The 14,481-nt window shown below is 35.5% G+C and overlaps 1 protein-coding gene across 1 annotated transcript; it reads right to left on the minus strand.

Moving 5' to 3' along the window:
- Nucleotides 1-3,831: 3,831 nt before the first annotated feature.
- On the minus strand, nt 3,832-13,697 carry LOC128552525 (uncharacterized). The gene is made up of 2 exons (XM_053533571.1): nt 13,453-13,697; nt 3,832-6,595 (listed from the first exon to the last, which is right to left on the minus strand). Exons 1-2 carry the CDS (start codon nt 13,695-13,697, stop codon nt 4,432-4,434), a joined length of 2,409 nt encoding a protein of 802 aa, XP_053389546.1. The 3' UTR covers nt 3,832-4,431.
- Nucleotides 13,698-14,481: the final 784 nt, after the last annotated feature.

A 14,481-nucleotide genomic window follows, 5' to 3' on the forward strand; every position in this document is an offset into this window, starting at 1 on the left:
AAATCTAAAATACTTGAATTCGTAACAGTAATAGTAAAAATATCAACGAAAATGAGACCAATTTTATGCATGCATTATATGTTAAGCGTACCTATACAATACTGACAATGTCACAAAAAAGCATAATTTATTCACATGTTTTCCAATAATTAATTTGATAATCATTTTTTAGGCCCCCAAAGGGAGGCATATAGTTTTTGAACCGTCTGTCAGTCTGTCAGTCTGTCAGTCTGTCGGTCTGTCAGTCTGTCCGCAATTTTCGTGTCCGGTCCATATCTTTGTCATCGATGGATGGATTTTCAAATAACTTGGCATGAATGTGTACCACAGTAAGACGACGTGTCGCGCGCAAGACCCAGGTCCGTAGCTCAAAGGTCAAGGTCACACTTGGACGTTAAAGGTCATTTTTCATGATAGTGCATTCATGTCCAGTCCATATCTTTGTCATCCATGGATGGATTTTCAAATAACTTGGCATGAATGTGTACCACAGTAAGACGACGTGTCGCGCGCAAGACCAAGGTCCGTAGCTCAAAGGTCAAGGACACACTTAGACGTTAAAGGTCATATTTCATGATAGTGCATTCGTGTCCGGTCCATATCTTTGGCATCCACGGATGGATTTTCAAATAACTTGGCATGAATGTGTACCACAGTAAGACGACGTGTTGCGCGCAAGACCCAGGTCCGTAGCTCAAAGGTCAAGGTCACACTTAGACGTTAAAGGTAATATTTCATGATAGTGCATTGAAGGGGCATGTCCGGTCCATATCTTTGTCATTCATGCATGGATTTTAAAGTTATTGGGCATGAATGTGTACCACAGTAAAACGACGTGTTGCGCGCAAGACCCAGGTCCATAGGTCAAAGGTCCTAAACTCTCACATCGGCCATAACTATTCATTCAAAGTGCCATCAGGGGCATGGGTCATCCTATGGAGACAGCTCTTGTTTCATATTATATATGTTAAATATTCCAAGCCGAGATTCATCGAGTTATTCCCTAACTTCATTGTCAATGTGTATTGAAAAAGGAAGCGAATGAATAACGTATATGGCATGCAATCCGCTGCATTGACATATGAAATAGTGTTATACCGATGTATCAAAAGTTTTAGAATTTTAACTGAATGCATATTATACAACATTTTCCAGCCAAAAATCAGCCATAGTTGTAATTAAGTCCAGAAAACATTTTCTGATTAAAAGAGGTACCAGTTGTCGGTTCAGAACTGAATGCACGTGCTACTAAATAAAATTGCATGTGCTGACGACAATTAAGAAATTTAATAAGATATTTAGAATATAACCACTGCAAACAATAGGTATTCATAACTTAATAAAAATATAACAAAAATCAAGTTTGTAATACTATTACTTTTTGAAATATGACAAAATAAAGATTTTTAGTTTCCGCGATTATCAGCTTCTGTAGCCGTTTCCATGGTTACGCCACACAGCTAAATTTCTACGACCCCATTTAAAACCTCCATTTGTTGCCGAACTGTATTCTTATATAGGTAAAAAAGTTTTATATGTTGGGTAAATCAAAATCCTTACGGAGGGCCCGTACACACGAAACCTTCTTCAGATATTTCAGATAATTATGAATTAAAGAGGCATGTTATATTCCACAAAACTAGATATTCTATCTGTTCTATTTACTTGATGGGACAGTGTTTTGTCCAAGATGTGAGTGAGATTGGCTTGCCATAACCTGTTATAACAACCATCTGTTTAAAGTTCTTATAAAAAAATAAATCCTCTTTCAAAAGTGTGTTAAATATACTGGTAAGTGTTCTAAAGCTATAATATAAACTTGGTAAGATCAGCAGTTCTACCAAGTTGCCCAGCCATGCCGAATTATCATGCTGGGAGGGACACTTGAAGGATTGGCCTCCATCATATCACTTGTAATGTCACTATGTTAACTGAAATATGTCAGTGTTACTTAAAATCTAGCAAAGACAAAACAAATATATTTACTTGTTGGTTTTTGCATAAACAGCTTAGGTACAGTAAACACTAATAACACACTCGGTGATATTAAGTTCAATGTTCAATATTGTTTGGAGCAAATAGTGTACATGTATTGTGACACAATTGCAATTACAATTTATGACAATACCATGTGAAAATAGAGCATTTATATAGGACAAGTCACATATGATTTGTTGGACATCTCGGCAGACTGTCCAATTTATAAAGTTTTTAAAAGTCTAGAAATTGACATTTTTGAAATTTCAGTGTTGGCGGAAACTGCATAATTTTTATGATTTTAATATTTCACTCAACAAGATTGACAAATATAAGCAGTACGATTTTTCAGTGCTCCAGCTAGGATTTAAAAAGGGCAAGGTGCTGGCAATAGAAAGGACACTTCTGGGGGTGGGGAGGTCTGGGGGCATGCTCCCCGCTCATCAAACAAATTGCAACTGGTGCATGCCTTAGGTGCATTTTAACATACACTTTAGGCAAGGAATTTTGCATACTTTTGGCATTATATTAGGCACACTTTAATGCTGCGTTTACACTTAGCCACGATATCCACGATGTGCACAATTTAAAGAAAAGCTCGGAGCTCCACGATTTATTGCACGAATTTTGTATTACTACGCTTTCCTACGCTTTCTTACGCTCTCAGTACGTTTTGTTACTACCTGCAGCATTTTATTACGAAACCAACACGATTCTGGTCGAGATCTGCCACGATTTTCATCACGTTCTCTCAAGTTCTCTTACAATTACCACGATATGCTATCACGCTTTGTCACGTTCTGTTTAGATCCCTCACGTTATCAAGTTTTGTTAAGCTCTCCTACGATTTATGGTCACGAATTGATCAAGATTGTCAAGTTTTTAGCACGATTGGAGTATAAATAGGAGGCATGGGTCATCCTCTCATTCTCTCTGCAGAGATTTTAAAGAGGAACGAGCTATGCATCAAAGAGCTGATGAACAAAATGCTGAATTTGCATTTTTCGTGTATGCCTATAATAGTTACTCGTCGGCAGCAGCAACAAGGGACGGAATATGGCAGGATATAAAAGAGAGAAATGAGAAGAAGAAATAGAAAGCCTAAGACCTTATGGGTGAGACCATGGTTAAGTGGAAACCGAAGGCACCAACTGGGACAATACTCTCAACTTTTCACAGATCTCAGGCGTGAAGATGTCGGCTCCAACATCAACTATGTAAGGATGCCTGCAGATCTAGTGGAACTTAGAATCGTGTTTCCAAGTTCACCAAGATCCCCATACGATGGAGCATCAAGGTCTGATGCGCTATGTTAAGATCTGTTAAGCTGCATTACGCTCTACAACGATTTCCACGTTCTATCACGCTCTCTCAAGATTTAAGATAAATCGGGATAATCGTGGCAAAATTTTTGACTGTCAAAAATTTTGTCACGATCCGCACGATCATCACGATTCCATCAAGTTCCCCTCAAGATCACCACGATTCGATCCCACGAGCCCCCACGCTCCTCTCAAATCGTGGACATCGTGGCTAAGTGTAAACGCAGCATAAGCATGGTATAAGGCATATTTGTGCTTAGGTAGGTTTGTCATCTCTAATATACTATGAATGCTGCTGTTCATGTTTTACTTGGCAGTTCCAGAAAGTTTTGAAATACAGGTCTGGAAAGGTGGCCTCTGGTGCAATTTAGGTCAAATTTTGAGGTATTGCAGGGGTATGTTACTTTCCTCTTGATTGGGTGGTCAGGGGGCTCTCCTCCTGGAAAATTTTAAAATACAGGTATGAAATGGTGGCCTCTGGTGCACTTCTGGGTTTAAAATTTGAGAAAAAAAACATTCTTTTGTCAGAAAAGTAGGGTGCATCTTTGATGAGATAGGTTACTTCTCAGCCAACTATAGAGGGCACAGGCCCACTTGGCCCAGCCCTGAATCTGGGTCTGTTCTTTGTAATTGTATATAATTATAATAACAATATCTTTGTTCTCAAGGTACATATATATTTTTGTTCCTTTAGCAACATAACGTTTCTACTCAAGGCAGATAGAAGTACATCCGGTAAATCAGATGTCAGTTCATGAAATCTTCATGATTCATTCATTGACTTAAAGCCCTGCTCCCGTCCTACCTTTTAACCTTAAATTGACACTGAAAAAGCATGAAAATCCTGACTATGAACAGTGACGCCTGTCAAAATAGAGTCTATTTTATATAAAATTCTATATGAAATACCTGTGGTTTTGCGTGCTAAAGTATTGCACGTGGCCGTTAACTGTTACCTATTGTTATCATGGGTTGCATACACACAACAGAATTTGAATAGCCGTGGAGCAGGGCTTTAAACATTAAGTTCTCTATATTTACTATATAAATACTAACAGTGTGTATTGTGGGGCACAACATCTTCATGTAGATACTCACACTTTCTTCAGTACCATGTTCAGTTTAGTGCAATTTATTGTGTGTTGAGAAATAACTGATCAAGAAGTCTACAGAAAAGAAAGTTTGCAGCATTGTTTCTTGCGCGGATATTCAGAGATATCAGGTAGCATCGTAAAGCATCAGTATGTCTATTTTCCTGTTCCATACACTGTCCTAGTAAATTCAGTGTTGTTTCCCTGTGACCTAGGTTTGATTCTGTTTCAATGCTAGTGACAAGGTTTGCAAGTGCACATTGTTGGTCTGCCACTCTCTGAAGAGCTCCATAGGTCTTGTACTGTAAGAAGTAGAGATAAGGGAGAGAATCTACCACTGCCCAGTCCATCCAACTGTCTAGAAATTCATCCTCCATCCAATTGTCAAACATTTCATCCCTTTCAAACCTGTCCTCTTGTGTAGACCTCAACATTTCATACTGTAGCTCTTCAGGAACAGAGCAAATTTCACACCGCAGAAATTTAACACAAAATGCTGTGTTATGTTTTATCACTTCTTCATTTCCAGTGGTACATTTATTGCTGAATCCTTGCCTTGGGTAATACAAGAGATGATCATAACATTGACATACAGGTTCAACAGTATTCAGATCATACTTTTCTTCTATATTCCTCAGAACAAACTCTGCTCTTTCCATATCTCCTACACAGTATAATGCAGATGCAAGTTTCAATCTACCAGATGCCACATCTGAGTTCAAACCAGCTGAAAACCAGCCCAGTGCTTCAGAGGATATACTGTGAGTAGTGTAAATGTTGTGAGATGCTATCACAGATCCTAGGGAAGATGAAAGCAGAGGTGCTAGAAGTCTTACTGCAGATTTTTCCAAACTGTTAACACCCATTGCTCTGTACATTCTTGTTAGTGTTAATGTAAAGTCTGATAACCTCTCACACACCATTTCATTTCCATCATGCAATGATTTTAAAAGGACACTGTGATTTCTACTTACGTCACCGGTAAAATTAAGTAGCAGCAGTGATGAAATTTCAGCATACATTTGGGCTGGAGTTACAGGATACTGAAAAGCTTCACCCATATACGTCTTCACTTGTAGTCTTATACCAAGGTCATCAATGGGAATCTCCAGCAGCGCACTACCCTTACTTTGTATGATCTTTTGTAGGATTTCAAGAATTTTAAGTTTGTTATGAGGAGAAATTCTTCCAGCCATCAGGTTGTTTTTAGGTATTACAAAATGTGGACAGTTCTCTTGTCTAACAAAGTTCTGCAATACTGTAAGACAGCACATCAAACATTCAAGTAAGTTAGATTGCACCCAGTTATTTGAACGTGTATTCTGTATACAATGAAATAAAACAGTTTTGCACATGAAACTTGAAAGTACACCATCACAGTGAGGATTTATGGATGTTTTAAGAATCATCTTCATCAGAATATAACATCTTAATTGTGTGATGTTTAAACTGAACATCAAACATCTTTCAGCCTGTGAAGTTGATATTCTCCATTCAAGTTGCTCATTCTGGCCATTCTTACTGCTCACTGGTACAACTAAACATCCTGTAGTTTCACAATATCTCTTCATGTCTTCTGTAGGCCATTTTCCTATACCTTCTTGTGATAACCATGGTCGGGCTTCTGCAGGCCATGATTTACAGTGGAATGCTGGAACTTGATCTTGATCAGTAAGACCTGGACTTCCTTGTATTGATAATGCAGGACCATTTATTACACGTCTTGCTAAGCATGCAGTATCATTATTTAATGTGTTCTTCGTCAGCACTTTACCTCTGCTAGCTGTAAAATATCTGCCTGGTAAATGATCAATATCATCAGTAGGAAAAGGACGAGGCTCATCCTCCCTCAGAAGTTGTAGTAGACAGTAACCTGGTGATGTGGTCTCATCCTGGATCATCAGTAGATTGTACCTGCCAAGTTGCCACTCATCCCAGTCCTTTATAACATTAGGCTCACTTTGACAGTAGAGTGAATCAGTGTCTGACTGGAGTCCTAATGTTGTAGACCCTTCAGACTGGCTACCAAAATTATGGATGGAAATGTTAAAGCCCAGCAATCTGACTGTACTAGTGCCAATAGTTTCTTGCAACAACTTCATCCTCCTCGTCTTCAGAATCATTCTCTCATCGACACCAATATCATTGAGCACCTCTGACAGTTTCAGTGATTCAGTCTGGTAACAATCAGGATCTCGAGACATTCTGGAAATGTAAAACAGCAAAATATTTATAAACTGAATTTGTATCATATTCCATGTTTATTTAGATATGAATTTTAAACTAAAACAGCAGAAGAAAGAAACCAATGATATTAAATATTTCCATTTATTTTCTATAATATATATTGGTATTTGTGATACTGTATTATGAATTGCACCTGTTATAGGGTAGAAAGTTTTTTTGTTTTGTTTTTTTAACAAAATAAAATTTTCCATTAAAACAGTTGCCATAAAGATATAGATTACTTTAAAAATGTAAAAACAAAGTGCCTGCCTTAACTCGCCTTGAAAAACTTTTCTTATGAAGTGTAATTGTATTTATTGTCCAATTCTCTGCCATAAATGACATAAGATAAAAATTATTTCCAATCTATTTTCTGTTTTAATTTTTTTGGAAATTTAATCAAATTTACTTCCTCTTTTGGGTTGGCTGAACAAAGGGAGGTAATCCATTTACTTAGTGAGATAAGAGCAACTGCTCTTTATTCCCCTTACCGTTAATGTGTATGTGATGAGGACCGACAGAGTGCTTCTGTTTAAAGCTCATTAGTTCCATATGATTATTTGATATGCAGTTATTTGTCCGCCACCTTTGTAATGTACTTTTAGCAGGATATCTGAACTCCTACTGTTTCGACCAAATAAAGTGAAAGTTAGTATACATCATCAGTATCATGTTAATATAATAATAATAATAATAATAATAATAATAATAATAAAGACTTTATTTAACGAGGCAGCATACTTGCCAAAGCAATCTTCCGTATGGGCCTCAACGTAATAACATGATACATTTTACATATTTACAACATGGTATGACAACATAAATAAAGAACAAAACAGCTACATTTTACAGAAAAATTTCCATAGGGACCTAAACAAAATACATTTCTTCTCTTGCTAATTCTTCCAACTGCATTGACAAAAAGGTTGTATATTATAGTGATCCACCTTTTTTTGAATAACTCAAGGAGAAAAAATACCATAAAACATCTTACTTTTTTCTGGATCCAGTTCCACTTGCTTTTCCTGCTGACATCACACACTCTGCTAATTATCCCCCGCCGATGAAATCGGGAGAGGGGTATTGAAATGGCGTTGTCCGTCCATCCGTCATTCCGTCAGTCCGTCCGTCTGCAGCCATTTCTCAGTAACTACTTGGTAGAATTTCATGAAACTTGAAATAAACATGAACCAACATACTGCGATGATGCCCGTCAAGTTTTTTTTTTTTATTGGGGAATTTCCCTCAGAGTTATTGCCCTTGATTTAAATAAAAATGTCTGTCTGCAACCATTTCTCAGTAACTAAACAGGTAGAATTTCATCAAATTTGAAATAGACATGAACCAAGATACTGCGCTGATGCCCTTCAATTTTTTTTTTGATTGGTCAATTTCCCTCAGAGTTATTGCCCTTGATTTAATAAAAATGTCCGTCTGCAGCCATTTCTCAGTAACTAGCAGGTAGAATTTCATCAAACTTGAAGTAGACATGAACCAAGATACTGCGATGAAGCCCTTCAAGTTTTTTTTTTCGATTGGTCAATTTTCCATATAGTTATTGCCCTTTAATTGTTTAAAAATCCACAGATCTGTACATAACAAACCAACCAATTGGAAGAATTTCATTAAACTTCTTTCATTCTTTTCCATGAACATTTATTATAAACATGTGATGTTGTGTACCTACACCACCTGCTCCCCACCTTACCTTGGTCACAACCCCTCCCCCTCCCCCCCCACCCCCTCAATTTTTTTATTTTTTTCATTTTTTCGTTTTCTATCAATATTCATAATCAACATGTAAACTGTTGTATCCTCACCCCTCCCCACCCCCCACCCAAACAAACCATTCATTTTTTTTTAACTTGATTTTGATTAATGAAATTATTTGCTTCTTGGTAACATTCTTAACTTTTTGCTGGATATGTTTTTTTGCCGTTTCTCACCTCTGACCCTTTCGGCGGGGGATTCAGTTCATCGAATTTGCTTGTTAAACTTGTTTTGTTTGTTTATTTTGTTTTATTCATTTTTGTTTGTTTACGCTGCGCTGTGTAGTTATGACTGTTTCCAGTCAAACTAATCAATCGTAGGCCCAGCGAAATCTGAATTTTGAGACCCGTTGCCAGATACAGGTCGGTGTCTGGATTGGTTCCAAAGAATTAGATTCATATTATATAATAAAAATGGGGCCTTAATTCAAAGCCTGGGTGTTAATTTTGGAATATGTCTGCATTTTGGCTGGAGTACTTTTGTTATTGTATTGTTTGAAATGTAATACCCCCCTAAAGTATGCCTAAATTGTCAAAATAATAAACAAATTATGAGATTTATGTATAAATTTAATAAATTTTGTTATCCAGGGTAGTCGCCCCGATTACCTTACTTACACTCCTGATACGCCTAAGGAAAACTGCCACAGTCAATGAACTATATCTATGCTCTAGTATATTGTGGCTGGGTGTGAGCCATGGAGGACAATTGCTCCCTTGTTGATTAGATATCATTTATATACGACCGATTGCTGACTGTACACAGGTTATTTATAGACTACACGCCACACCTACTGCATAAATGTGTCATATCGATAAATATGCTTAATCAATATTCGCGTAATCTTTGAACGTAATTTACCGATACCGTTTTACTCTTATGTTTTTAAAATGTTGTCATTTTGTCATTTTTTAATGTTTTTCAGATCTGTTTTTTTTGCACTTTGTTGCCCAAAGTCTATATGTTATGTTTATATCGGTATTAATTACTTCACGCATTGTATAAAAAAGATATTTACGATCGTGCTATATGAAATTTTGCGGTTGATTTTATCAAAATTCAACCGTTTCGCTGTGGTTTTTCTTATTTTAATGATATTATTTTACTAAATATTATCTATCGATCTAGCTATATAATTATTATGTTCTTTAACGATACTGGAAATTTCAAGATAATCTGTATATTAATAAATGTTTTACACGCGAATCCTGTGTACCCGTCGCCTAAATTACGCGTAAAAATTCTTACTTACAAGTTACCTGTTTACCTGTTGTTTGTTTACCTTTGTGTATAGACGTCTGTATGTTGCCGGATCATCATAACTACTGAATTTTCCTATGGTGGCGTCTTTCTAGTGCATGTTTTCTAAGTCCGGGCGTTGCCTATGCCACCATAGGTCCCTACTACTACTATAATATAAAATTCTAATTAAACTTAGCAAAGAACTGTAAATTTATAGCTCTTTGAACTCAGTAATTATTCTTAAAAATCCTTATCAGCTGAGATAACAACTATTGTTCTGATTGGCTGACCCCACCTGGTGCTTTATGGCCAGACCCCTACTTGGTGATTTATGACTGTTCTACAACTAATTAGTGCAACATCATACAGAAGTTACATAATGTTGACACCTTTTACCATCAGTGGCAAGTGTAAAGTAAACTATATAAATGAATGAAAAATAGATTTTGGCAGTGGGCCAAGGGATTTCTGTCTTCACCAGCACAGTTGGGGGCTAATGACCATCACAGTATGGTTCCAATTAACAAGGGCCAATGTTTATTGGAGTGTCAGTCTACCATACTAATGTATCAGTTAGTGAGAAGGGGGATATATTTTATCTTAAATTGTTATATAATTGATAACTTAAAGTTATACTAGATTATTTTTTTTTGCATTTCTATGTAAAGAAAACTATTTATTGGTCAAACACAATAATAAGATAATCAGAAACTTATTTTCACAATAATGATAAACTTAATTAAAGAAATATGTAAGTTTTTATTTTTTCAAAGTCTGTCTGGAGAATTGTGATATTTCAGAAAATTGTGACTTTCACTCATCTAAAGCATGCAGAATACTGTAAATAACATTTGTCTAAAAATTGAAAACAGTATGTGGATTTCAAAGTCACAAAGCAAAGCATGAAAAAAAGTCACTTTTGGCAGCATATTGAAAATGAAAATACAGTATAGATGGAACACAATAATTTCAAGTTCAAATAATGTTGATTACATGAATACAAGAAACCCAGTTTCCAATTAGAAAAATATTGTTTGTCAGTACAAAGAACTCCTGAAGTTTTCACTATATAGGCCTACTTGTGTTTTATTATCATTATTATTTTCAATATTATTACTGTATCTTTAATCATCCTTTATGTAATATAATAATAATAATAATAATAATTATTGTTATTATTATTATTATTATTATTGTAGCATTAAAGTAATACTTATTATCATCTATATAATATCAAAATAATAATTAATATTATTATCATTCCACATTCACTGAAGAAAAATTAATTTCTTTCAACTCCACTGCACACATCTTCATGGTCTAGTTGGGGTCCCTGCTGTGCTAATTGCCCTTTAATCAGTTACGGTTACATAACCGCTGATAAGCAGCAGATAAGATGGGAGTTGTATATTGGATTTTGGGGGGGGGGTGGGGGGCGGGCAGACACTTATATAGTAGTGAATCTAGGCCTTTAAACTTTGGGGAGGCTGCGAACATGGCTTTCCCTGTTGGATATTTTTCCTTGTTTTAAACACAATAATATACCAAATGTAAAGTATATATTTAAATGAATGACGAATAAAGTAAAAAATAGAAATCTATGGCTTAAAATAATAATATAATGTTTTAAGGAAATAAAACATAATAATCAAATAATAATAGATCTATAATGTTTCAGTGAAATAAAACATAATAAAAATAATAAATTGATAGAATAATAATATAATGATATAATGGTAAAAACAAAAAATCTGCGCATACAAGGTGTATCCCTATGTATCCTATGTAACCAGGATACTAAAAATGAAGGGTGTGGAAAGTGTTGTGTTTTTGGGCCAAGTGTTGTGTTTTTGGGCCATATATGCTGTAACAGTACATAAACATTACTGACTTTTGTTACTCCCCTTCAAAGCAAAATTCAGTTTAAAACATACATGCTGAAAAGAGGGATACAAAATCAAGCAAAACAAAATTAGTAAGTACAAATAAGTACATGACATTATGGGTATTGTGGCAAGTGTAAAAACAAAAACCCTATCTAAGTAAGTGTCCCAAAAAACTACCGAAAGAAAGATGTAGATTTGGGAAAAGGGCCTGGAGAGGTCATTCACTTCACTACACCCATATCTGTCATCTACCCTGGGAGAAAAGAAGCACACAAGTTAAAACATAAAAACAAAACAGACAACTTACAATACATATTTACATAAAATTAACTAAACTAAGACAAACTAAGAGAGGAGCACATATTTAATAATAGGCTTTTAAAGCACATGCAGATTAATACTAGGAAAAACTAAGCTAAATCTGTACCATGCATACTAAAAAAATAAAATAAAAGGCATGAAGAGTATTATACAGAAAAAAAAAACAAAACCTGGCCTGGTAAAACCTAGGCCTAAAAACTGCCATAAAGTAACTAAATAAATCAAAGCACTGAGAGTACTGATGGGGCGGTGCAGTTCAGCTGTTTTTGTAACATTCTCAGATGAAAGTCAAATATTGAGATAAGAACCTGTGGTTTGCGCAAGAGACTTCGTCTGACTGACGATGACACTCATGCCAAATATAAGATAGATTGCATGATAAAATGTGAAACACCACATTTTATCAATTATATTCAAAGAGTTTAATAAATTCAACGTGGATAGTCACAAATGCAAGATGAATTCTTTTTATCACATGTTAGCCTTTCTTGTCGAAACACCAAATATTCGACTTTCTTCTGCTAGGCCTTTTATTTTTGATTTTTCGGTTTACGGAACCGCCGCTTGAAAAAATGAGTTTTCAGAAAAAAAATAAAATTGAAAAAACGTAATTTTTTTATTTCCTCCGCTATGACATAACAGCTTGCAGAAGAAAAAATGCATCGCGTATTCCAAAAAGAAAAAAAACCCGTCTCGTTCTTCGAATATCCGACGAGCGAACGAGTCAGATCAACATTAGGAATTCCTATAATTCTATTTTTAAACCCCAGGGCTCAGTATAAAAGGACAGACTCCGCCTCCAAAATGTCAATGGTGGCAAATTCAAACACAGTGCAGACAACAGAGATTTTTTGTGTATTTTTTCAAAATAACTAAAAAGATACTGAATGAACTAATTTTATTTTAACACCACATGAAGAAACTTAAACACTCTTTTATTACATCCATAAATTGTGTATAAACATGATCTTGCTAAAAAGTTATTTGAAGCCAAAAAATAAAGGAAACACTGAAAATGACAGTTAAAATTTGAAATTTAACCTTTGAACTTGGTCATGTGATAAAATCCATGCAGTCAGTGGAAAATGTAAACACAAAAGTTTATCTCAGGTCAAGAACTGATAAGCACAGGTAGCTCTCACAGATGGTAGCATCAGTGTTTATGTAATCAGCAATAAATCCAGGATGATAAGCTAGCAGTAGAATTGCACACACTTTATGGAATGCACTGTTTATGACTAGTTGTAAAAATACTTTCTGGTCAGTTTGATTTACTCTATATAATATTACTGTAAATTTGATTTTCTTTCCAGTAGTAAAACCTCAGTCAAACATACTTGTTCAAGTTCTATCAGACTATATATCACCACCATTTATGTCCCATGTAAGGCTGACCAACAGGATTCGGGTATGCATTTCTGACTTTATTCAGGAACATTGTGGCATTATTTCTCCTCAGTGTCCACACATCTTCTCCTTCATTTGCATGTAAGAGATTTTGTTTTTTCCTCAAATACCTTGGATGAGTCCAAGCCCCTCTTCTGTCCATCATTTTCCAAAATTTTTTATATTTTTCTTTTCGTAATGCGAATTTCTTTGATGTGGAGAACTGATTACCTAACCATAAGTGTTGTACTGATGTAACACATGGCTACAAAAGCAAAATTCACACATATTATCCTGCTCACTGTCACTGCTTCCACTAAAATTGTCATTATTGTCCTGATTATTCCCATTATTTCCATCTCCACTAGAGGTGTTTGTTTGTCTGGAATGCCAGAGGCTGATGCCTGTACATTTATGTCCACAGTTCTGTCACAAATATTTATTATCTCCAACAATACAATCTTCAAAGTACCCATTCATAATGTCCAAATAAAGCTTTTATTGTATTGTACTGCAATTACTGTTAGATTAAATGTAAAACACTGCTTATTCTCTGCCATGCTTCATGTAAGTCCAATAAAGTAGAAGCCCAGAAAATTTGAAATTGGCGGTAATTCTTGACCACAACAGATCAATGATATGAGCCGCGCCATGAGAAAACCAACATAGTGGCTTTGCAAGCAGCATGGATCCAGACCCTGCGCAATTCGTGCAGTCTGGTCAGATCCATGCTGTTTGCTTACATTTCTCTAATTGCAATAAGCTTTGAAAGCAAACAGCATGGTCCTGACAGACTGCGCGGATGCGCAGGCTGGCCTGGATCCATGCTGGTTCGCAAGCCACTATGTTGTTTTCTCATGACGCGGCTCATATAACAAGCAATTTCTAGGTCAAAATGTATTCAATTCATGGGTTATAAAGTTGTCCTCATTAGTGATCAAACATGTGTTTTAATCTTCAACAAATGTATCTATGAAAGGATGAAACAAGATGAAACAAATATCAAGTAGGTGTTACTTTCTTCTGATATATTTGGATTCTTATTGAGAAACAAATTGGAGTAATTATCAATTTATTATGGATAATTGTGTAAAGACAATGATTGGTAAGATGAGATTTGTTTGCTGGTGGGTGTGGTTTACATTTATTTTAGAGAGAACTTGGAAGATACAGAGCCGATAGTAATTTTCAAGTTTTAAATCAGAGCATTAATTTGGAAGTGAAATGTGACTTTTATAAGAGAAATATCAATTATAATTT

This window comes from Mercenaria mercenaria, unplaced genomic scaffold (assembly GCF_021730395.1).
Source record: "Mercenaria mercenaria strain notata unplaced genomic scaffold, MADL_Memer_1 contig_2875, whole genome shotgun sequence".
NCBI lineage: Eukaryota > Metazoa > Mollusca > Bivalvia > Venerida > Veneridae > Mercenaria > Mercenaria mercenaria.